The sequence below is a fragment of the Pelmatolapia mariae genome, linkage group LG9, assembly GCF_036321145.2.
Source record: "Pelmatolapia mariae isolate MD_Pm_ZW linkage group LG9, Pm_UMD_F_2, whole genome shotgun sequence".
Taxonomy (NCBI): Eukaryota; Metazoa; Chordata; class Actinopteri; order Cichliformes; family Cichlidae; genus Pelmatolapia; species Pelmatolapia mariae.
Genome location: NC_086235.1, coordinates 2,995,050 through 3,019,038, shown reverse-complemented (window position 1 = coordinate 3,019,038; position 23,989 = coordinate 2,995,050). Strand labels below are relative to the sequence as shown.

Genomic DNA, 23,989 nt, shown 5'->3' with positions numbered 1-23,989 from the left:
ATCGTTTAAACTAATTTAAATGTTTCTATTTCTCACCAGTGAGCTGTAATTATTATAAACTATAAACACACACTGGAGGAAAATGTCCGAGTCCTTCCTGGTGGTTTTTAAACGTCGGGCGGTAAAGCCGCTGTCCACATACTTTTGGTTTTTGGATTGTCTCCTTAAATTAGTGCTGCACGAAACACCTGCATTGCACCTTTCCTCCTCCCTAACCTCCCCCCTCTCCCCCACACGCTGTCATTTGTCTGCTGATGGCTCACACTCGTGTCTCCCGCCTCCACCCGTAGACGCTCGGTCGCCTCGCAGCCTGATGATGATGATGATGATGATGGTGGAGGGAAAGTTTCACGCTCTTAATTGCAGTTATCAGCTCGTTGATTAGTGCTGCATAAAACACCTGCATTGCACCTGTTTTTCCCCCAAAACCTCTTCCTGCCGCTCGCTCCCTTTGTCTCCCAGCCTCACTCTGACTCCGCTCACTTTATCTGCCTGTCCCAAACAGGAGCCCCAGCTCCTTCAAAATAAAAGCTTTTCTCTAGAAAATCCTTGACTTGTGTGCTGCACCTTCATTTTCTGGATTATTTAAACAAACGTGCATCAGTGTAGCGCACCGCTCATCCTCCACAGAAAATAAGTCCCTGAAATGCTCAATACAAACTGCAGCTGTGTGTTTGTGAATAAATGAAAAGTCTGAGAGTGACCTGGCTGAGAGGCAACAATGTTGTGGCAACATCCAGAGCAACCACACCGACCAGGACAACTTTTACAGTCGACTCAAACTCCCGCACTAACGAGCTCCAACAGTTTCAGCTCCTCCTGATTATTCCCGGGAAAAAGAGGGCAGCATACTGAAAAGGTTCGTTTGCTTTTTGCCAAATTCAGCTCCGACTCTGGGAAAAATATCGTGAGAGTGAAGCTGCACAGATGATCATTTTTCAGATAAGAAAATGTATATAGAAACCAGCCAATGGGAGAGTCTGTAGGCAAACAGAGACCACTTTCCCTGGAAACTTGATTGTTAGTATAACTAGCAGGGGTGTTGGATTACTGTGGTGAGCAGCGGCCAATATGAGTAAAGTCAAAATTAAAGTCTCCAACGATCTCGGGATGCTGACTGCGTTACAGCAGCTTTGTTTGGGCTGAGCTTGGATTCATGGACACTTTATTTCAGTCCACACCTGAAGTGGAAACGCTTTCAGCAGAAAACCCGCCCACAGAAATGTGAGGCCTCGATCACCAGGCCTACAGACGAGGACCCCGGAGACTTCTTTGGACTCTAGTTGGCGAGTGTTTGCAGACAAGTTGGCGTCTCCGTGCAAACTGCAGGCGACAGCATCAAAGCTAACACAGGGACGTTTCTGCTGCAGCCGTCTGTTCCTCCAGCAACCATACACCAACTGGTTGGGAATCATTTTCCCCAGCAACTAGTGGTTGTTGGGAGGTTGCAAACCAGTCTCTGTGCCTGTCAGGGTTTGGTGTGCTTCAGCCGCCTGCTGAACACACACATTTTTAGACCCAAGAAGTTATTTCTCACGTGCAGTCATACACCTGAAGGCTGGTGAGCCGGTCAGCAGGCAGAGGAAACACCGTGGTGGAAGTAGACGGGGCTAGCAGGTTAGCATCAGCTTGTTTTGGAAATAACAGCGAGGACATCGCTGATTATAGATTTCTTCCAGAATGGTTAACGTCCACACCGGTGTAGATGTTAATTCACGTGTGAAAAAGAAGAAAAGATTTCTACAGTTTCTTTCTCAAAGCTGTCGTCTGCACGTCTGCCGTGGAGGTTAAACAAACCTGGACGCTGCAGCTAATTGAAACGCTTCATCTATTTGCAGCGCTCCAGCAAAGGTCAGCTCTTTCCGGACGTTTTGGCACCAAATGTTCGGATCTGTCTGTGAAAGTTCACTGCAGGTGTAAGTTAATCCACTGTCTGCAGCGATTTAGCTGAACTCTGAAATCTCACTCTGAAACGCTGCTCTGGCTTCAGGTTTGGGCCTCTCACCTCTCTGCCCATTAGCTGCAACACAAGAGTCACTGGGTATTAATGTAAGAGTGTGTGTGTGTTTGTGTGTGTGTGTGTGTGTGTGTGTGTGTGTGTGTGTGTGTGTGTGTGTGTGTGTGTGTGTGTGTGTGTGCGCGCTCTGTGGGGGAAAAGGTCGCTATTTAAAAGACATTAAAATGCTGAAAGATGAATAGTGTAGGACATTTTTACGCACTGCAGGGCCCTCGCTGCACACACACCAACACAAGGTCGGGTGTGTGTGTGTGTGTGTGTGTGTGTGTGTGTGTGTGTGTGTTACAGTGATGTGGAGTTCTCAGCCATAAGGTACCAACCTCCCACTGCTGCCCTTTACACACACACACACACACACACACACACACACACACACACACACACACACACACACACACACACACACTCGTACTTCCTAAAAAATGAGATGTCAACAGCAGGCACTGCAGACTTGAAGGTGCACGCCAAGGACAGCTGTGTGTGTGTGTGAGTGTGCGTGTGTGTGTGAGTGTTGATTATCATTGTCATTCAGAGTAAACTGGCACTTTTTACAGTACAAATAGGTGTGTGTGAGTTTGTGTGTGTGTGTGTGTGTGTGTGTGTGTGTGTGTGTGTGTGTGTGTGTGTGTGTAGAACCGATGACTCTGCCATCAGTCACCGGCCTTCAGCAGCACCACAGAGAGGATGACCTTTGCTCCTGTTTCTCTGCTTTTGTTACTTTTTCCTTCTTATTTTCTGGTTTTCATTTTTTTTCCTGCAGTTTTTGTTTTTTCATCGTTGGTTTCTGATCCTATATTTACTTTACGATAAGTACTTTACTGCTGACTCTAAGCCTCTGCGGTGTAGAGGCTCTATAGTCCCTCTGGGCCACGCCGTGCAGGTGACTCTCTGATAGCAACTCCATAGACTGTAAATAAAAGATGTAGCCCATTGGTTAGTGGCTCCTGAGTGTTTTGAAAAGGCTGTGATGAGTGAGGGCAGATATGACTGATTTCACTCTAATGGGACGAAATTTAAAAAATGAACTTGGCTTTGGATTCACAAAGATAAACTCATGGCTGTGACCATGAACTCATCATGAGGTCATAAAGTGAGGGCTATTTTTCCATGCAAGTTTGTACATTCACCCCCTGCTGGCCAATAAATGCAATGCAGGTTTGAAGCACTTCTGCCTTAGCGTCACCTGCATCAGTTCCATGTAACAGAGTCTATGGGAGCAGCACAGCGGTGCAGTGGTTAGCACTTGGGGGCTGTAGGTGTGGATGTGAGTGTGAACCTGTCCAGGTGTAACCTCACCTCATACCATGTGATCGCTGTGATAGGCTCCAGCCCCCTGAATTGGATAGGCAGTTAAAGATGAATGAACAGTGAATAGGAACTACCCACTTATTGGTTTGCACTTTTAGCACAATGCTAACATGATGCATTAGAGAACTAGCAGTTAGCATAACAATAACTGGACTACAACCACAGCAAGAAGCGGCAGGATGCTGTTTGCTTGATGTATTTTGTGCATTTCATGATAAGAGATGTGCAGTTAAAAGCACCTTTTGCAGTCCTTTGAGTTTTCAAATATTATTATTATATAAGGAGCTACTAAACTCAGAGTGGACTGCAGCTCTTGATGCCAGCTAGCTTAGAAACCCGACTAAAGCTCAGAGCTAGCATCACAGTAAGAGGCTTTAATGCTAAAATGGCATATCAATAATGGCATAGTAATTCTTTGATAGTCTCTATCTGTGGTAAATACAGATCTGCTCCACCAGCAAATACCCTCAAATATTTGTTATATCACAAATGAACCAAAGCAACACAAGCACCGAGTTCATCGAAGCTCCTGGTCCCTCACAACCAAACAGCTTGTTAATCACTCTCAACCTGGGATATCAATAAAGACAGTCACCCCGGCCGCGGCTGATGTTTGCTTAATCACAGGGTGTACCAGCAGCACTCTGAGCAGGAGGAGGGAATTTAGCCAATAACACCATAATGACCTGTGCAAAAAGAGCCAGCAGTTACTGACCCTCAGTGGTATTTGCAGTGTTTCAGAGCTGTTCCTTCTCTCATTAGGACATAAAAAGATGAACCACTGCACTTATTTCCTGGGTTAAAGGGCAACTGCAGTGTAATCCAATCAAACTTTGATTTTGTGGATGGGTTTTCTTACTTTGGGTGTGTGAAATCGTCCACGAGAGACACTTTCTCCACCAGGTCTCCTCCGATGGAGCGCACCAGCTCGTAGAAGTCGTTCTCCGTGAAGCTCTCTCTGCCTGCCTCGCTCTCTTTGCTGTCCGGCAGCCAGAAGGAGATGTCGTTGTGGAGAGGTGGGTACTTACTGAGCGGCTGAAAAACAAACGTATAAAACAACAATGACTGACAGCTCAACTTAAAAATGTTCACTGATAATTTCTCTTTATAAAAAAGTCCCTGAAAAACAGAGCTAGGCACATGATTGGGTCATCGTTTCGATAGATAGTTGGTTGCTTAGGTAAGTAACTGATTAGCCATGGAGGTAAGTAGGTGGGCACTTGATTGGTTCATTAAATAGTGGTTAGTTATCTAGGCAGGCAATTATTTAGTCGTGTAGGTGAGTAATTGATTACCCAAACAGGAAGGTAGGGAACTGGTTTATTGCATAGGCTGGTAATCACATGATTGGTTAGTCATGTACATAGGTGGGTGGGAAAGCAATTAGTTGGTTGCGTAGTAAAGCAAAGGAAAGGAATTGGTTGTTTAGATTGGTAGTTAATTAATTACTTAATTAGTTAGCCATACAAGTATGTAGCTAGGTAGTTGGTTAAGTGTCTACATGGGTGGGAACTTAACTGGTTAGTTATCAAAGTAAGTAAGCAGGCAAGGAATTGGTTGGTTGTGTAGTTAAGTAAGTGATGAGCCATGCTGGCAGGTACACAGATTGGTTGGTTGCAAAGGTGGTAGATGAATGTAGGTGAGTCCTTAATTGACAGGCATGCAGTTGGTTGTTTGCACAGGTAGACTGGCAGGTATGTAACTGGTTAGCCATGCTAGCAGAGAGGCTGGCTGGCAGGCTGGTTGTGTAAGTAGTTAGGAGGGTGGATGGGTAGCTAGGTCATAGGGAACTGGTTGCTCAGCATTAATATATTTTAACTAAATAATGCAATGATAATTAATGCACCCACTTAATAGTTGCAAACTATATGATGGATTATATTTGTAATAGTTTTATGTTTAATGGATTCAGTGCTAATGTGGCATAACGCTGTTTTTCTGCTGGTTCGCTGTGGTTTTAGTTTTGTCTTCATCTGGATTCATTTATTATGTGCAGAAGCGTGGCTGAGGTTATTTGTGGCTGATGTTTAGGCCCTGAAGAATAGTTTAATTTCACAATAACACATTATGAGTTATTAATGATCCTCAAAGATGTTGAAATTTTACTTTGTGCACCACATTGATTAGTTTTCGTACATGTACATTTATGGGATATTTGGACTGGAGACTCATTAGAATTTCAAAGGAAATCAAGCATAAACACAAAGATGTAAGGACTGAAGGGGTAATCAGCACATCAACTGCAGAGATTGAGAGAGGAGGTGAATAAAAATGAGCTGAAAGTGCAGATTCAAGCAACAAAAAAGAACTTAAGAATAACAGAAGAAGAAATGTGACAGAAAGTGGAGAAGAGAAACAGCCCGACTGTAGGAAGAAAGAGGAGAAAGTGCAGCAGAGAGTAAAACACAAAGACAATAACACATTAAAACTTTATCGGGACGACAGAATAAATGTGATGTTTTATGCAGCGACAGACTGAAGGAGAGATTCCTATCATCTGTCACTTGTTTATTATGCTCAGAATAACTTACACAGAGTGAGAGAAGCAGGGGAAGCTGCTGTTATTCCTGCTCCTGAATGATATTTTCTTAATTTTCTCTCCATCTTAATGCTATTCATTGAGACACATCAATCTGTGTGACACTGGTTTTTCCACCTTTGAAACAAAAGTCAGAACAAAACAAGGAAAAGTGAAATATGCCGACTTAATGTTATTTAGTTATCTTCTGTAGAAACTGGACTGTAGTTAGCTCAATTCAAAGGTGGAGGTAAAGAACAGCAAGGTGATCAGTTGGTTGGTCAGTTTGTTTCATATGTTATCAAAGACTAGTTTACTTTAGTTAACTACAGGAGGAAGGCAGGTGGTTCAGTGATGGATCAGTTAGCTGCTGTTTGGTTTTTTGTCAGTGAAGGCTTGACATTGGTTGGACAGTCAGTTGGTGGTTGGTAGATTTCTGGTTTGTTACCCAGGATGAAAGGTATCACCAGTTAGCTGTAAGTTGTTGGTTTAGGTAGTGGTTGGTTAGTTGCCTGCACATGTAGGTGATTAGTTAGACAAAAAAGTCAATTAGTGGTTAGTTTGTTTGTTGCAGTTTAAGACAAGTCGTTGGTTGGCTGGTTTGCAAGGTAGATGGCTGGTTGTGAAGGAACATAGACAATAACTGGTTAGCTGTGTAGACAGCTACACAGACAGGCAGGTAGGTAAATGGTTGGTTACACAGGCAGGCAATTGCTTGGTTAGGTAACTAGGAAGGTAGGTAGATGAAAGGTTGGCTGGTTAGCAAGAAAGGGGCCTATTGGACAGTTGGTTGGCAGGTAAACGTTGGTTGGTTTGCTGGGTATACAGGTTTGAGAAAAAGTGACGTCTTAAAGTAGGTGGTTGGTTGGTTAGATAGGTTAGTTGGTTGGGTTGCTGGTTGGGCAAGCAGATAAGTAACTGATTGGCTGATTTTGGTAAGTGTTAGTTAATTATAAATGAACTGGAAACCTAACTTTATTTATTCATCTATTTGTAAAGTTGTAACATTTATTTATTAGGTGCTTTTCGTAGACTTCATAAATATTTCAGTAGAGGACAGAAGTAAAACTGGTAGGCACAGAGAGAAGAACGAGTCTCATTTGATATTTTTATACTCAGTCGAGCATCAGTGAAAGACTTTGGCACAGCAGGTGGTAGGTGAGGAGAGAAGTATCCACATATTTCTGACCATACTGTGCAGACGTATGGAGGGAGGTGAGCCGTCTGTTTACACTATAATAGTTTAGTGGCACTGCACAGCTCCCTGAAGCCGTTTGTGTGTGTGCGTATACAAACATACACACCGACACCCAAGCAGTCTATTTCCTGTTAGGCCCTGGGCGGTCACAGTTCATTACCTGTGGATGTGGGGGCCAGTAAAGGCTTTAGGGGGGAGAGCTGGAGAGCCTCGGCCCAGGAGAGGTGAACTGACCCTGGGCAGGAGATGAGCCATGCTCCCCGGGCCCCTCTGGAGAAACAGAGTTCATCAATAAAACTTACAGGGCTGTGAGGAGGACAGCAGGAGGACAGCAGGGTCGCTCCTCGCTCCCTCACTCCTCACGTCTTCAACTTAACAACACTGATTATGTGTTTATTGTAATTTGTCAGATACAGTTAAACCTTTATTGAATGCACTCACTGTGGGCCGTTATTTACAGTTTATTTCCTGTCGTTTCCTTCAGTTTGTTCAGATCAAAAGAAAATGAAGTAAGATTATAACCTAAAGGAGATTATTACCAGCCGACTCATTCAGAGGACGACATAAACTGAGTGAATATTTGTCCATGTGAGCTGACAAATTTCAGCTTAAGAGTAAAATTTTGTTGATTCTGTCACAAAAGCACAAAACAGTAGTGGTCCAGATAAGTTCTGAAAGTACCGTGCACGTGATTTCAGCCATCACTTGTACTGTGGAAGGCGGTAGTTCACAGATCAACTGGTTGTTTGGTTTGTTTGCTAGTTTGGTGGCTGTCGGATAAAGAGGTCAGTGGGTCTTTCGTTGCATGTTTCATTGGTGCTAAAAGTAGAAGATTGGTCCGCCCGCTAGAAATAAAGGTCATCAGGGTCAGGTGGTAGGAAGGTAAGGTTAAACAGGGACGTGATTGGGCCGCCAGGTAGGTGACGATTTGAAGAACTGCTACTTTGGAAGGCAGCAGTTCTTCAAATGTTTGATTGGTTTGTTGGGTATTAAGGTAAGTTGGTAGACTGGATAATGAAGTTGGTTGGTCATCAGCTGCTCTTTTTCATTGTTGGTGAAGGGATGGGATTGGTTGGCTGACAACGAAGAAAGATTGTGTAGGTCAGCTGGTAGTTAGGTGGGGTAAATACAGGCAGATATTAGCTGTACAATGGAGGGAGGTGCTCTCTGCTCGGTTCAGTTTTTTGGTTTGTTGGTTGGATGTTAAGGAAGTTGGGTGACTTCTTTGCTAGCTAGGCAAGTGGTTTGATTGGACAGCGGTTATTGGCTGCTTTTCATTGTGAATGAAGGTTTAGCATTGGTTGGCTGAGTGCGATGAACACGTGTTGTGAAATGGTTCAAAGACGCTGTGTTTGGATAACGTGACACTGGTTCATATCGTTGTTTTCACAAACCACCCTTCCAGCGCCTCCTCTCTCTCTTCTTCATTCTTACTAAAGTATCTTTCAGCACTTTGTTTCTTCCATTTAATCGTTCCTCCTCCACTCTCCCCTCTCAAACTTTGGTGCCTCTTTAGTCATTTAAATTTTCCTCTGTTGCCTGTTTTCCTGACACACTTTAATCTGTTTTCCCTCTTTTTCCTTTTTCCCCACTTTATTTCTCTTATTTATTTCAAGCATTTCTTTTTTTAATCACTTCCTCAAACTCGCTTCAGTATATTTTTTTCCATTAAAGCTGTGTTTTGTCTCTCATTTTTCCTCACTAATGTCACCCCCTACTTTCTCTCACCTTACATTTCACTCAATCCTTTTTTTTTTTTTTTTTACATCTAAAAATCTTTTATTCAAATAACTGCATTTAGTCAGATTCTGCATCTATTCTTATCCTCTTCTTTCCTCTGTCCTACGTCTCGCCTCATTTATTCCTCGTTCCCTGCTTCCTCCCTCCATCCGTTTTCTGCCTCGTCCACCCCCACCATCCCTCCTCTTCATCTTCCTCCTCTCTTTTCTCCTCTTTGCCCTCCAACAGTCACTTGAAATGTTCTTTATTAGTGAAGACGAGAGTCGACAAAAAGCACCTTTAGTGGGGACGGAGTAACCGCTGTGTGAACCTGCACACACCCCACAGTGTGTGTGTTGATGATGGTGGGGTCAGTGGAAGTGACTGGTGCCGGCTGATGTGAGCCCCCACTGTCAAAATGTTTTATGCATGAGGTTAAGAGGCAAGAACACACACACACACACACACACACACACACACACACACACACACACACACACACACACACACGGAGTGAGGGTGTAAAGTGTGGTTACAGGTAGGTGGGCTGCTGCTTTGTCATTGGCTGGTAGGAAGTATGTGCGACTCTCGATCACCACGGCCCACAAATAAGAAACAATCTGTTTGCAGCTTTTTTAAACGGTGTCTGTATAACAAGGAGAACGTTGTTAACGGCAAATTAATTTCTGCATTTGTGAATTAATTCACGACGGTAGAAGATTGTTTTTATTACGAGAGACTCGGGCTCGTTATTGCATCTGAAGGTAAACTAACCGAGCCAGCAGTTATTACAGGTTAGTGATGAACACACAAACACAGACACGGTGATGTATCTGAAGAGATGACTGAACACTCAGTGAAGCAGAGACACAATAAGACTGCACGGAGGGTAAACAGGAAGCAGAGGAGGACAAAGGAAAATGGAAATGAAACGAATGGACGAAGGGAAATGAGGAGAGAAGTGAAGAGAGGAGGGAAAAAAAGATAAGGTGACGAAAGCAAAATAATGGGACTGAAACAAAAGGAAACAAGATCAAATTAAGGGCAAGCGGAAGAACTTTCATTACTGAGTGAAAGGAAACAAGAAGTGAAAGGAAAGGACAAAGGAGAGGAAGGGAAGTAAACAGAACAGGAAAGAAAAGAAAATAAGGATGGAGAAGAAAGAGAATGGAAAACAGACTTTAGCTCTTTCATTCTGCAGTCGGTACGTTCATCCGTCTTTAGGATGGGATCGTGTTTATTTGTGAAAATCTGCTCCTCTTCCACTCAGGTGTGATGTTTGTGTCTACCTGGAAGCAGATGGGCTGGTGGATGTCCTGAACTCTGAACTGTTTGAGGAAGCGCTCGTCCTGACTCCAGAACAGCCGGATATCCGGGATGCTGTAGAGGACCATCGCCAGCCTCTCCAGGCCCAGACCGAACGCCCAGCCCAGCTTGTCCTCCGCCCCCGCTGCACAAACACAGAACACAGGAAACAGCCGTCAACAGACAAGCTAACGAATCGCTTAGTCAGTCAGGCAGAGGAAGTGCTCTGTGGAAAATACATACAAAATAAAAGCATCACACTTCTCCGTCTAGCACCTCGCTTTCATCTGATCTCTGAATGAATGAGTGCTGATGAAGAGCGCTGCAATAAAACAGTTTAAGACCAAAAAAGAAGCACTTGGTGGAGCGTTTCACCAAAACCCCAAACAGACCAGCAGCTCCCGGGTTGTCTGGGGTAAAATCTACTGTTTTTATCAAAGCAGTCTTACGGCGTTGAAGTTAGTATGGCAAAAATATTCCACCCACTGTCGGCCCAACAGCACGTTTAAGAAGTGACGAAGACGTAAGGTTCACCATCAAATAAGCAAAGGACCCTCACTGATCACTTATAGTCTAAATATGCATCCAATCACCCGAAGGCTTCAGTCTCTGAAACTCTAAACTCGCAACGAAACACAAACCTAAAATTACTCATTTCTATTCTAGTCCTTCTTTATAATAATGTGTCAAACACATCTGACCTCGTCCAAAGAGAGGCCATGCTGACCCCATCTACATCACCTTTAGGTAAAACATGGACTACCGATGAACCACCACACCATCCTAAATCAAACACGACGCAGCCGGTCTGTCATCAGAGTCTGAGAGGACAAAGGAGGAAGCAGAGTGTCTGAGCACGTCTCGCTCAATTTACAGAAAGAACAGATCTCAGCACCGAGGGTATTTTTAGAAACGGGGACATTTTGACCAGTCAAAACGATCTGTGAGGCTTAGAAACCTCAAAGATTTGACAGCTCGAATCATAATAGCAAATTTTATCCAACAGAAATGTAAAAGTATATTATAAAGGATGTCTCATTGTTCCATACACCATATATTTATGCTGAAAGTTCAGTTAGCTTCTTCCTTAGGACTTCCTTTGGCCTCAGTGGAGACTAGTTGGTGACCCCAGGCTGGCGGCTGAAATCGTTCATAAAGAGGGGACCGCACCAAAACCCTTCCTGTGATTGTGTTGGCCATGAGCAGATTGTTGGAGTGGCTGTGGTTTCCACAAACTTTCCAATTACTCTCCAATCAGCAACAATACGTAAAAACACTTGTCATCATTACCACTCCGACCAACAGGGTTCATAAAGCCGAACCTTTACTTTCCAATGGTTCCTGTTTTTTAGTTTGTGTGGCACTTTTCACAGTTTCACTGCTGCTCCATGAGCAGTCGGCAACTTCCATACAAACCATGGGCGACCGGAGCAATCCAACATGGACCAAAGACACTGCAAGGAAGCTTTTGGTGCAGCACCACCTTTGCAACTACTTGCCGACCTGTTGGGGAATTTAACCCTATAGTGACCTGTGGTTGCTCAGGGGTCTCAGGTCTGTGAGACTGTCCTGTTTTTGTTTTCAGCAGCGTTTGTTAGGACACGTGATGTCTGTGAGGTTTTCTGATACTTTGGTTCAGGAATTGTGAGGACATTGTGTTTGGTCCTCACCATAACAGGAAGGCATACGTGTGTGTGTGTGTGTGTGTGTGTGTGTGTGTGTGTGTGTGTGTGTGTGTGTGTGTGTGATACTTCAGTGGACTCCTCTCTATTATTCAAGACTTCAACTTAATGCTGTCAATAAATCATTACAACCTTATGTGACCGCCTACAACACACACACCTGTGCTCTCTCTCTCACACACACACACACCTGCGCTCTCTCACACACACACACACACCTGTGCTCTCTCTCTCACACACACACACACCTGCGCTCTCTCCCTCTCTCTCTCTCTCTCTCACACACACACACACACAAACACACACGCACACACACACACACACACACACACACACTCTTTCCTCAGTTATTTTTGATACTTCATTGATCGAAGGGGAAAGCTCTCCTCCGGTCTCTCTGTGTGATTCCCTGAAGGCAGCAGATGGACTAAAGCTGCTGTTTGTGGCTTTGCAGCACTTCAGCAGGTATGTCCGCCTCCTCCTGTGTGTAAACTAAGCCACGTGTAGACAAAATGCCCAACAAGAGTTTGGGCAGCTGAGCCCGACTCCTCAGACTCCTTTAGGTTTATCTTCACAGAGCAGAGGATGGATGGAAATCAGCATGGTGGAATATAACAGTAACAGATACAGTCATCATCGTTTTGATCAGGATTAATCAGGTGATAACTCGCCCTTTGGATGTCTTCTCATGTCCTCATTAATCAAAGTGTCCTCCTTACTATGAGCTGAACTAAACCTGCTCCTCGTGACAGCAGAGAGTTTGAGACTTTAGAGGAGGACAAAATCAGGAGGCCAATGAGAGCTGCACTGCAAAAAAGGAATGCAGAGAAATAATTGCTCTATCTTGATTATGTTGCTTCCATAATTGCTGTAAGCCATAATTGTAACTGAAAATAAATTTCCATGGATTGCACAGTAATAAGCGGGGGTAGAGACCGAGTCCAGCAGGACTGCACTCTGAGACTAGAGAGCAGGCTGCCGGCCAAAACAGCTGTAGTGCTGCTTAATATTGATTCTGCAAGTCTGTGAAACTCTGCTGGAGAGACGAACAGCGTTCCTCCTAAAAACATTCCCACATTTCATGTTTCGAGTGTCAGAGGTGGACCGCACCGGCCCCCAATCTCTCACAGGTGTTTGTTTGGGTGGAAGACATCCCAATAAAGTCCTGGAATTTCGATCCTCAGAGCCGGAGCTCAGACGTGAACACGGTCCACGGGTCAAGCTCAGGAAATCCAGTTACCACAGGTGAGTCCAAGAGGCCACGCCCCCAAACATCAAGTGGTAAAACAGACACAGAGGCCCAAACAGTTTTTTGTCAGGGTGTAAGCATGTTTATTTCTGCTGTAAGGCTTTAACATGGCAGTGTGGGGGGACGGACTCGCTGCTGGAGCCCCTGCTGGACATCAGAGGAACTGCAGCGCTGGCTGCTGTAAACCTGAGACTGTTCAGGTGTGTCAGTCGGAGCGCTGTCATCAGGTATTTTTTTCTTTCATAAATCGAACGTCTGACATTTATTATTATTGAAAACCTGAGCTAGAGCAAAACCTCAGAGCAAAGTGAGTCGATTAAATAGTTCAAACGTTCATACTCATGTTTTCTACATAAACACTCTAAAATGACCTGAAATGATCTCTGAGCCCGACGCTGTCAGTTTAAGAGTGCGCCGTCACCACCTCCTGTCAGTCACGGTGCTCGAGATGCTTTTCAAACGGCTGATTTTTCGTTTCAGAACAAAACTCTTCAGCTGCTTCGAGGCAGGTCAAAGCGAAGGGCAAAATCGCTCGGTGGAATAAAGGATTATGGGTAAACCCGAGGATTTCAGGCATTTCGGCCTGGGACCCAGATGAGAGGGAAGGCATTCCTCTCCCTGGGATGGAGACTAATTGAGACAAACCTGTTTCCTTTCTGAAGCACAGACCTTCCAGAAATAGAGTCTATGACCCCGTCAGGATCGAAATCCACAGTTTAAGAAACAAAGAGCGGAAAATTTTCATCCAGAGGGAGGAAAACATCCGGGATTTAACTCCGAGGAGAAGAAGAATCCGGCTCTGTGCTCATCTCTTAAGCTACAGAGTTTACACTGAAGACACAGAAACGACATAAAACAAAGCATCCAAAGTCTAAACCATTTCACGGATCTGGGTAAAAACAGCAGGAAACAGGAACACAGATAACGGCTGCTTCAGAATAAAAGCCTCATCTCCAGAGGGTAAAACATGACTTTGTACATTATAGTCCCTGATGATGTCACAGAGGGCACTTCTGGTTTCAAAGATGAAGAAATGAAAACAATCAGCCTGAATCTGTTATACCAGTGACCACAGGGTGGCACGCAGGCTGATGGGCGGGCCTTTGGACGTCTGCAGGTATTTAGCAGTGGTCTCCAACCCCCGAGTCGTTTGGTACCGGGCTGTGAGAGTTGAGGCTCGGGTGTAAAATTGATGGTTTTCAGGGTTTTTATCGTTAACTCGGTTTCCCTGGGTCTTTTCCCGTGTTGTAGTTGTGTGTCTTATTTTGAAAGAAATGCTTACATGTTACCATAGCGACCTGAGAGCATTAAGGGGCAGAGAGGAGGATGTTACTCTCAATGTTGTTGGTGCATTTCAGGAGGACGCTGCTAATAAAGTTACACAATCACACAGTGAATTCACATTTATTATTATATTTGCAAAATATCACAGTTTTTGTCTCGGTCGTATCGTTTTATTTTGTCAGATTTATCCGCCACACCTTAAAGGCCGGTCCGTTGGGAACCGCTGTGTTAAGGAACTGGACACGATGGCTTCACTGGTGGTTTAAATGAAAAACCCCCACAGACACCAACCAGGTTCACCAGCTCAGCTCATACATTTATTACTGTATGTTAACCAGGTGAACAGTATTATGACTGCAGCATCTTTACTATATAAAGTGCTCGAGGTAGCAGTCACTGTATAAATGAATAAATCCCTTTAAAATCCATCTCCAGTCTGAATTCTGTCTTTGCTCCATTAGACAAACTCAACATTAGAGCAAAGATAAAAGCTCGTCATCGATTCATGCTGAAGGTTTGCCGGTGAATCGAGCTTCAGATCGGCGCGTCCACCTTCAGGAACACTCGTCTCCACTTTAATCCCATCTTGTTAGGTCCGTGTTTCACATGTGAAGGCTTCAAATCCCTCTGAGCCGCCTCCTCCGCGTGGCTGAAGAGGATTTAAGCAGTGAAATCAATACCGGCTCACGGCTTTTAACTGGATTAGACCGGCCGCTGTGTCACATGGAGCGAGAAGGTAATCAGCCAATCAGACATTGTTAATAAAAGGTAAAAGCTTGTTGCCCTCGGGACTTCGGTTGGAGGAAAAAGGTTGAAATGCTGTTCGAGCTCCAGTTTGGAGTCCATTTGTGGATTTTGTTTATGATTTCACACAGTGTTCCCGAGGACACGGAGTTCCTCCGGAGTTTCATAAATGGGAAATACTCAAATAAAGCACTCGAGCATGCACTGCTTTAATGTGCGTCGCTAAACCTCCTGGCGCCACTTCCAGGGTGCTGTGGTGGCTGTAAAGTGAAACTGGAGTGAAAGATTGCAAATCCCAGCTCATTAAACCAGCACCAGGACCGGGTTCTTCCTCTGGTCTTCATCAAACAGCCGGAGCTGCCAAAAAGTTTACAGACGCAAAACAACAGACCAACCAGCTCCAGCTGCACGAAAACAGGTTGTTATGGGTCCCACCGAGTCCGTGAAGAAACTCAAAGAACACGCAGCACCGACCGACAGGGAGCGATTAGATTCTTATCTGTTTTGCATAAATCTGCAAAAACAATTAGCTGTGTGGCGGCGGCGGCAACGGCATGGCCTCGGGCCGTTATTCGGCTTTCAGACTCATTTTCTGAGGTCAGCCGCTCGGCGAGAAGTGGGCGGAGAGGCTCGGGATGTAATCCCGCTATTTTTCTAAACATTTGTGAGTGGCGGCATTCAAATAGCTGTCTGTTAATGGAAAACACCCCCACGGGTACACACACACACACACACACACACACACGCACACGCACACACACACACACACTCACACACACGCACACACACAGGTGGGTGGACGCAGAGCGAGCTGGAGAAGAATTACCTGCTTTGATTGGAAATGTTTCTGCTTATTATGATGATGTGTAACCTCCCTGAACCCCCGTGGGTGCGTGAACGAGTGCACGCCGCGCCCGTGCACGCCAACACGCAAACACACTTCCTCCTTTACATCCTGGTCCCGTCGGTCCCGGTCCAATCAGCAGGCGGGGAACGTGGTTTCTATGCTAATGAGCGCGGGGTCGTGGGGTCGAAGAGGATGAGGGACCGCACTGGAATAAATCTCCACTTCATGATAGCGTGCGATCAATCAGACTCACGACACTTCTCCTCCTCATCCTCCTCATCCTCCTCATCGCTGCGTTTCTTTTTCTTCTGCCTGCTCCTCCTTCACCTCCCATCTCTGTCTCCTCTGCATGTTTCCTCCCTCTTTTATTCATTCACTAGTTTTCCTTCTCATAAAACTCTCCAGCATCTTTCCTCTCGCGTCTTTTTACTTCATGTCAGATTGAAGATCTTTCATCTCGTCCTCTTGTCTCTGTCTGTCTGCAGTTTTGATTTAATGAGCAGAAACTGATTAAAATCCTGACTGACGACTTTTATTCCACAAAGAAAACAAGACAGGGCTCTTACTAAGACAGGCAGGGCGCATCATCAGGCGCACTGCATGGACTCCATTATTCACTGATAATTCACCGATGAACACCCATCATCTCCAGAGAGCCCAAAGATGATATCTGGCCACCCTGCAGCTGTTTAAGTCCAGATGTTATCTTTCCTCTCTGCCTGCAGCCAGTTGTAGTCTTTTCCTGGAGCTTGTCAAAGCAGTAAAACAGCCCTTTAAAAGGGTCTGTCCACAGAGTGCCGTTTATTTCAGAAGCCTTGTAGTCGATGCTTCGTCATCTTGCATTCATAGATGTGGTTTTGCTTGGTTTATTGAGCGATGAGCTCCAAGTTGTGCTGAGGTAGTTTGGAGTGCAAAGGCTTTAGGATGGAATGAGAAACCTTCCAAGTCTGAAGGTGGATAAAGGTGGAGGGACCACTCTTACTGGAAATGAGCTGCTGCCTCAGTTTGATCGGTTCAAGTATCTCAGGAGGTCTTACTCACGAGCGGAGGAAGAGTGAAAGTGATGATTGCCAGATTGATTGGTTTAATTGTCTGCTGTGGTGAAGAGAGGTCTGAACACCAAGGTGACACCAAAGTCCCGAGCTGCAGATCAAAAGGATAAGGTCGAGGATACAGGACGCAGAAAGCTTCCTCTGAAGGCTCAACTCTCTAGTAGACAAAGGCTGAGGAGCTCGGTCACCCAGCAGGAGATCAGAGTAAAGACACCGACAGGAATCTGACTGGGATGGATCCTGAGTGACGTGTTTCATGTATGACCAACCAGGAAGAGAACCTGATGCAGATGCTGGTGGCTGGAGATAAGGGCGCCTGGAAAAGTGTCATGTATGTCTGTGGATGGGTGGATGATGGATGGGTGAATGGATGGATGATGGATGGGTGAATGGGGGATGGGTGGTTGATGAATGGATAGATGAGTGGATGAGGGATGGATGAAAGGATCAATAGATGGATGGATGGATGAGGGATGGATGAACCGATAGATGGATGAGGGATGGGTGAATGGATGGATGAGTGGATGAGGGATGGATGAAAGGATCAATAGATGGATGGATGGGTGGTTGTTGAATAGATGGATGGATGATTGATAGATGGATCAATAGATAGATGGATGGATGAGGGATGGATGAACCGATAGATGGATGAGGGATGGGTGGTTGATGGAGGGATGGATGAATGGATCGATAGATGGATCAGTAGATAGATGGATGGATGGCTGATGGAGGGATGGATCAATAGATGGATGGATGGCCTGAGCTCCATCACAGTAACCTCTGTTGCACAGGTAACCTTCCATGTTCACGTCTCGGGTGGAGGTGGTGTTTGGTAGCTGGATCCTTGATGGTGGAGAGCTTCATGCCTCGGTAAGATTTCGTGCTGCTTCAGCCGGTTCAGCTGTACCGGCTCCCTCGTATGTTTTGTGGCACTCTTTAGGTTTGTGGTAAACTGATGCCTCCTTTTTCCTTATTGTTGCCCTCCAACAGTTTTACTCCAAAGAGTTGATTTTACAGTGCACACTGCTCCGGGTGGAGTGGGGGGTCCGGCTCCTTACTGCTCCCAGCCGGGCAGCAGCTGTTCCCACGGCGACTCCTTCAGATTCAGTTAAGGTCGCGTCCAAGGTTGTCTTTGTACTTTCAGATTCCTCGTTTCTTTATGCATGTGCTGACGGTCTGGTCCAGATGTGTGATTTGAAGTACTCTGACCTTATTATAAAGACCTAATAACTAATAAGTAACTGTAAATAATCTGCATATTTGCATACAGACAAAATCAAGTACTTTTCCATCTTGTCCTTAATCTCTTCTGTATGTTTTTCTACACTCTCCCCTCCTCGCTCCTCTTCTTCCTCCCCGTCTGGTATCAGCTCCTCCTCCTCTCTCCTCAACTGTCTCCATTCCCTCCTAATTATATTTGCCATGAATATATTTATGACTGCATTATTAGAGACTGTGCAGCGGTGGTTGTGGTTTTAAGCTGCAGGATCTTGATTAAGCGTAATGATTACACAGGCCGCCGTGACAGAAAACACACCTTGTAATTGGACGGGGTGACTGCAGGTTTGTGCAGATGAAATCTGAGACTTCTTAATGGCTGTAGAAATGACTGTAAAACCAGATTCTCCCAATAAAGCCAGAGAAAATAAAGCAAATAAAAAATAAGGGGATTTTCAGTGAGGAGAGAAACGCTTCGTAACAAGAAGAGCATTTCTCTCATGGAGAAATATCGACCTTTCTGAAACCTCTGAAATATAATTCAGCATTATAATGCTGCATTAAAAGAAATAAGTGCTTTTATCTACAATAAAAACATCCTCTTGAACCAAGGAGTTTCTTTGAACACACACACTCTTTGTGAAAGAAAGAAACTCAAATATAAACCCCTGAGGTTTGGAAGAAAAACAGCCTGAGTGATGTCAAAATCTGGGATTGTTTTCATTTCGAGCTGGACAGAAATGCCAAACTATGGGAACTAAATGCAGTTTATAAAAGAACAAACAGGTGGGAATAATTCGCTTTTACATGTTATTTAAATATTAAAATGTAGGAGTTCATTATTTACAAAGTTCAATCTCAACAAAGTCTCAAAAACCAGCTGGTGATGAAACTGCAGATATCCAATATCTATTCAATCGCCCTGCAAGCAACATCTGACCCAAACAGTCCACAGGTGACTGTTGGACTTTCACGTTGTTTCACATCAAGGTCTGCAGCATTCATTTATGCACAGCTCTCTGAGCTCTGGACTGTTGCAGCAGTTTTTGCTCTCTCAGCCGTTCTGTTGCAGATTTGCTGCTGTGCTTGGACCACTGTCCTGTTCGTGACCCAGTTTGGACCAAGCTTCAGCTGTGGGACAGACAGCCTCAGCCTTTAATGGCCTCAGTATTAGCAAAGTGATCTGCAGTGTGTACGATATTTGTGAAATATAGAAAAGCTTTGTAAAGTTAATAAATCCTAAGGACATCCTGTGTCTTCCATTCCCTTTACACCAACCATCTGTGTGTTTGTGTTTTTTAGTTTAGTTTTAATAAATTACCTTTTATGTTTTGTGATTACTCAGTCTTTATCACTTACTTTGAACCAATTTGTGACAAATGGGGGGCCTGTCCGGGATTCAGAACGGGGGACTTATCTTCCTGAAGAGAAATAAGCATATATCTATCTGATTAATAACTTTCACAGAAACCTACACTGTATTTATACCTCATTAGTCATCGTGGTGTGAAGAGCTGTGCTGTTTGTCAAGCATTGAATCTCATCCATAAATTTTAGATGAGTGGAGGCTTGCAGATGTTGAAGCGGTTTATCAAAGAGCTTTAGGGTGTGCTGCCTGCATCAGCGGAGTTCAGAGTTGGATTTGGCGAAGAACCAGCTGTCAGGGGCTTTAGTGCAGATTTATACACTGGAGGTTCGAGGTGCAGGACGGGTCTATGAGCTGGAGTCCTGTGGGCGGGTGACAGATCTGAACTGGGGGGGTTAGAGGTTTATGATTGGTCGATAAATGGCAGTGCTGCAGGTTAACTCGCTGCATACATTTAAGGGCGCACAACTGATCGGCTCACTGAAAATCTGAGGTGCAAATACGGCTCTAATCCGGGGTTAAAGGGGTGTGAGGCTGTTTTTAAAAAATAAAAAGTATTTTGGTGTTTTACGACGTCTTGAATACATTGACCTTAACCCAACTACGTTATTCCACTGGGTGTTTGGAGCCTATCAGGTTCAGGTTGATCTATAAAGTAGGAAATCATAAAGTAACTGAGCCGGTTTATAACCAGTGCTTAAGGGGAAATTTGGGTTTCTGTAAAGTGAAGGTTACACTGTTATAGGACTGATTTATGAATCTGAGGTTTTACGCTGTGGACTGGTCCATAAAGTGAGCTTTTATGTTGGTATAAACTGGAGATTTTGGGATATAAGGCTGTCTGTACACCTGAAGTTTCAGGCTGGTGGACTTGTTTACAACCCGAAGTGTCACAGAGGTCAATAAGATGCAGAATCAGGCTCCAGACTCGTGGAGTCATCGGGTTTCGAGTGTCGGCGAGGGGAGTCTTCGCCTTTTTGCCACATCAGATCTGAGGTTCTTGAGCCTGTCATCTTGTCTGGATCATTTCAACCACAGGGATCAACAGCGAGAGCCTGAGAGATGCTGCACATCACCCAGAGCTGCCGGCGGATTAACTGACGCTGCGGCTAATGAAGAGCTTTCAACATTAGAAGAATCACACATCTGAACCACGAAACAGCCAAGCAGCCGAGGAGAGAGACGGCAAAGACGCCCGAATGACGATCAAGAGCCAGTCTGAGTGTGTGTGGGCGGAGCATCACTGAACTAAGCCGCAGTGTGGCGCAGACGTCAGCCAAAACAGATTGCACGACACCCATCGAGGATAGATGGCCCGAGAGCAAATATCAGTCTGTGTGTGTGTGTGTGTGTGTGTGTGTGTGTGTGAGTGAGTGTGTGTGTGAGAGAGAGATGAGACAACCCTCTCCCCTCCCTCCTTCTACTCACACACAGCTCTGCAATGCCAGACCTGCTCCCTCAGCCAATCAGGAAGGCTATACAAAAGAGCGGCGAGGGGTGGGTGGACTTGTGTGTAGCTGTATCGCCGTCTGTGGATGACGTCATTGTTTTATGATCACATGACGCCAGCACTGACGCGTTGGCGTGAGTAATGTGGCATCTGTATGCAGACTGATGTGTTTATGGGGATTTGTCATCAGTAAACAAGAACATGTTAGTATAAAGTAACATCATGTCATCACGCTGACGACCACCAGCTGAGGAAAAACCAGGACGCAAACATCTAAATCATCAGAAACTGCTCGACCAATGAGCATCTGAGACACCTGAGGACACCGGACTAAACCACCATGAAGGCCTTTTTCTCTCATGTGGTTCGTTCACTCTGCTCTGAATCAGCTGATGAGTTTGTAAATGTGCATTTTTCTGCATGTTTTGGTTTCTTTTCACACACAAAACTCAAAGTGAACTCCAGCTAACTGCAAACCACATGAGGCCGTTCAGTCCACACACTGCAAAAAACGCAAATACAGGAAGAAGCTGAGGCTACGCATGTGCAGTGAGGACGCGGTTAGCGGGTATTATGTACTCTGCAGATCTGTGGTCATCTGCAACATCCCAGAATACAAAGCTACAGGCTACAGGAAACCATTTAGCTCAAACTTGTAGCAAACACCTGACAGTCGAGTCGAATTTGAACAGACTGAACTGTTGTGGTGTGGAAACATCTGAAAAAAGACTAAAATCCCAAAGAGTGGAACCAAACTGCCTGAAACACAAGAAAACAAATCAAATAAAAGTGAAACGTTAGAAAATGAGGACTAAAGCATTAGAGAAGAAACCAGCCATTAGAGCCAAAACACAAGCAGGTACTGAACCAAACTAACACTACAGACAACAATAAACTTAAAACATGAGTGAATGTGTTTCACTTGGTGAGAAGACCAGCACTGCAGAAAATATTGAACTATAGCAGCGTTTAATTATCAGTAAATACTGAAACCCAGTGGGATTCCCAGAGTCCAGAAAGAACTCGGCATAAACACCAAACAGAGCAGACAGCAGATGCACTTTGGAAAACGAGGAGAGACGGCGCCAAATGGATCCCATGATGGGCACCAAAGACACCAGTAACACCGTTAATAACACCAGAGTCCAAAATAAAGCACTGAATCTGGAGAACACTGGACCAGAGCAGGGCAAAAAAAAAACTGGAGCAAGTCACGAGGTCGTGAAAAAATCCCCCCAAAATAACAACGAATATCTGAGAAGCTAATAAAAGTCGAGCGAGTGGCCGTGCAGCCTCACTCGTCCTGCAGAGTCTCACAGAAGAACCTCGGAGTAATTACATGAAAACTTGATGGATTATCATTGAAACTTGTGCTGATTGTGATGTTATTTAATATGCATTCGCTGCGTTTATGTGCATATATTTTGTTCTTTGCTTCCCACAATCTCATTTGCTATTTGTCAAACTCCAATTCCAACACGCCCTCATTTTTCATTCACTTCATATCTTCCCTCCTGCTCTTTGGCATTCGATCACTCCACACTTTCAATTATAGTTTCTGTCCCTCTTCACCTCCATCACTTCCTCCTCTCTACACCTCCCCTCTCCGACCTCTCCTCTTTGCTCTCCATTTACATTTTTCAACCAGCTATTTGTCGCTCTTTTATCCCCTCGTCCTCTTCCCATTCATCACTCTTCTTCCTAAACTGATCCCTGCTAGTTCTTCTTTCCCTTCGGCACATTTCCACCATCAATCCTTTCGTCTCTTTTGATTCGACCTCAGCTCGCTCTCTCACTCCATCATTCTCCTCCTTTATCCCTCTTTTTGCCGATCCTTTCCACACTGCTGCTGTTGTTCAGATTAATCCTGAATATCAGTTTCAAAAAAGAATCCGCTGCAGAATTCAGCGTTTCATTGGCCATCATCCACCCCGAGCTCCTCCCTTTATGTGGCTGTTTTCCACATCTGTCAGTAAATGAAACATTTCTGCTATCAGATTGTTGCAGATAATTACATATATTCCCTGTTTGCATTTCAAAATAAAAGCCTGATGCCAAGAATAAATAGAAAATTGGTTCTTCCATCAGCCCCAGTTTCAGACAGCTACTGTATTGGACCAGTTAGAAAAACAAGTTAATGTGAAGGCCTCGGAGGCTCGTCTTTTCACCTCCCCACGTCTCACTCAGCCACACTCTCATCCGTCACCATTAGCAGTCCTAAATAGACTATTGGCAGCCTCCACCAGTCTCCCAACGCTATGATTTATAGATGGAAACTCTGGCTGGCAGCTCTCGAGGAAGGAAATATGACTGCAGTGTAACATGGGAGTCAGACAGGCAGAAAAAAAAGGGCAAATGGACCTTTGCTCATTAAATAACTGAACTCAAAATGATCATCTGCTCCACAAATGTTGCGGTTTTGCTTTTTATATTTATGACTTTGTGCTGTTGGACATACTTTAGGCTTTAGGCTCTGCACACATAAAGAAATAACTGTAAAGCACTGTAGATTTAGACTGAGAAAAATACTGTTTAATGAATTATTCATGTATAAGGATGTTAGCTACAAACAGAAAAGTGGAACATGTTGAGCTTTTTTCTAACTGAATCTCCAAACATTAACTTTTCATGAAGAAAAGAAAGGCTGCCTTCATGGTGGCAAAACTGGGATTAGATAATCCAGTGGGTGCTGGACAGTGTTGGGCTAATTACTTTGAAAAAGTAATTAATTACAGTTACTAGTTACTTCTTCAAAAAAGTAACTGAGTTAGTAACTGAGTTACAAGACTCTAAAAGTAATTAATTACTTGAAAAGTAACTATTGCGTTACTTAAAAAAAACGTTTAACCCTCTGGGGTCCAGGGTATAATTGCCCATTTTTAACTACTTCTGATGTTTCCTCCACATTTCACCTTTAAAAACGATTTACTTTGCCTTGTTTGGTATCATCCTTTTCAGCACAACCTCACGTGTCTGAATTTACAGTTATGTTTTCATTTTGACAAACTGTATAACCAGAATTGATCTAAAAT

The 23,989-nt window shown here is 44.4% G+C and overlaps 1 protein-coding gene across 3 annotated transcripts in view; it reads right to left on the bottom strand.

Moving 5' to 3' along the window:
• The window catches only part of fars2 (phenylalanyl-tRNA synthetase 2, mitochondrial), a 138,275-nt gene that overhangs the window by 37,234 nt on the left and 77,052 nt on the right, over positions 1-23,989 (bottom strand). For all 3 annotated transcript variants that reach the window (XM_063484608.1, XM_063484607.1, XM_063484609.1), the window contains exons 8-9: positions 10,050-10,210; positions 4,185-4,360 (exon numbers count right to left, since the gene is read on the bottom strand). In XM_063484608.1, the coding sequence (XP_063340678.1) occupies positions 4,185-4,360; positions 10,050-10,210 (337 nt within the window). The remainder of the gene's footprint in view (positions 1-4,184; positions 4,361-10,049; positions 10,211-23,989) is intronic.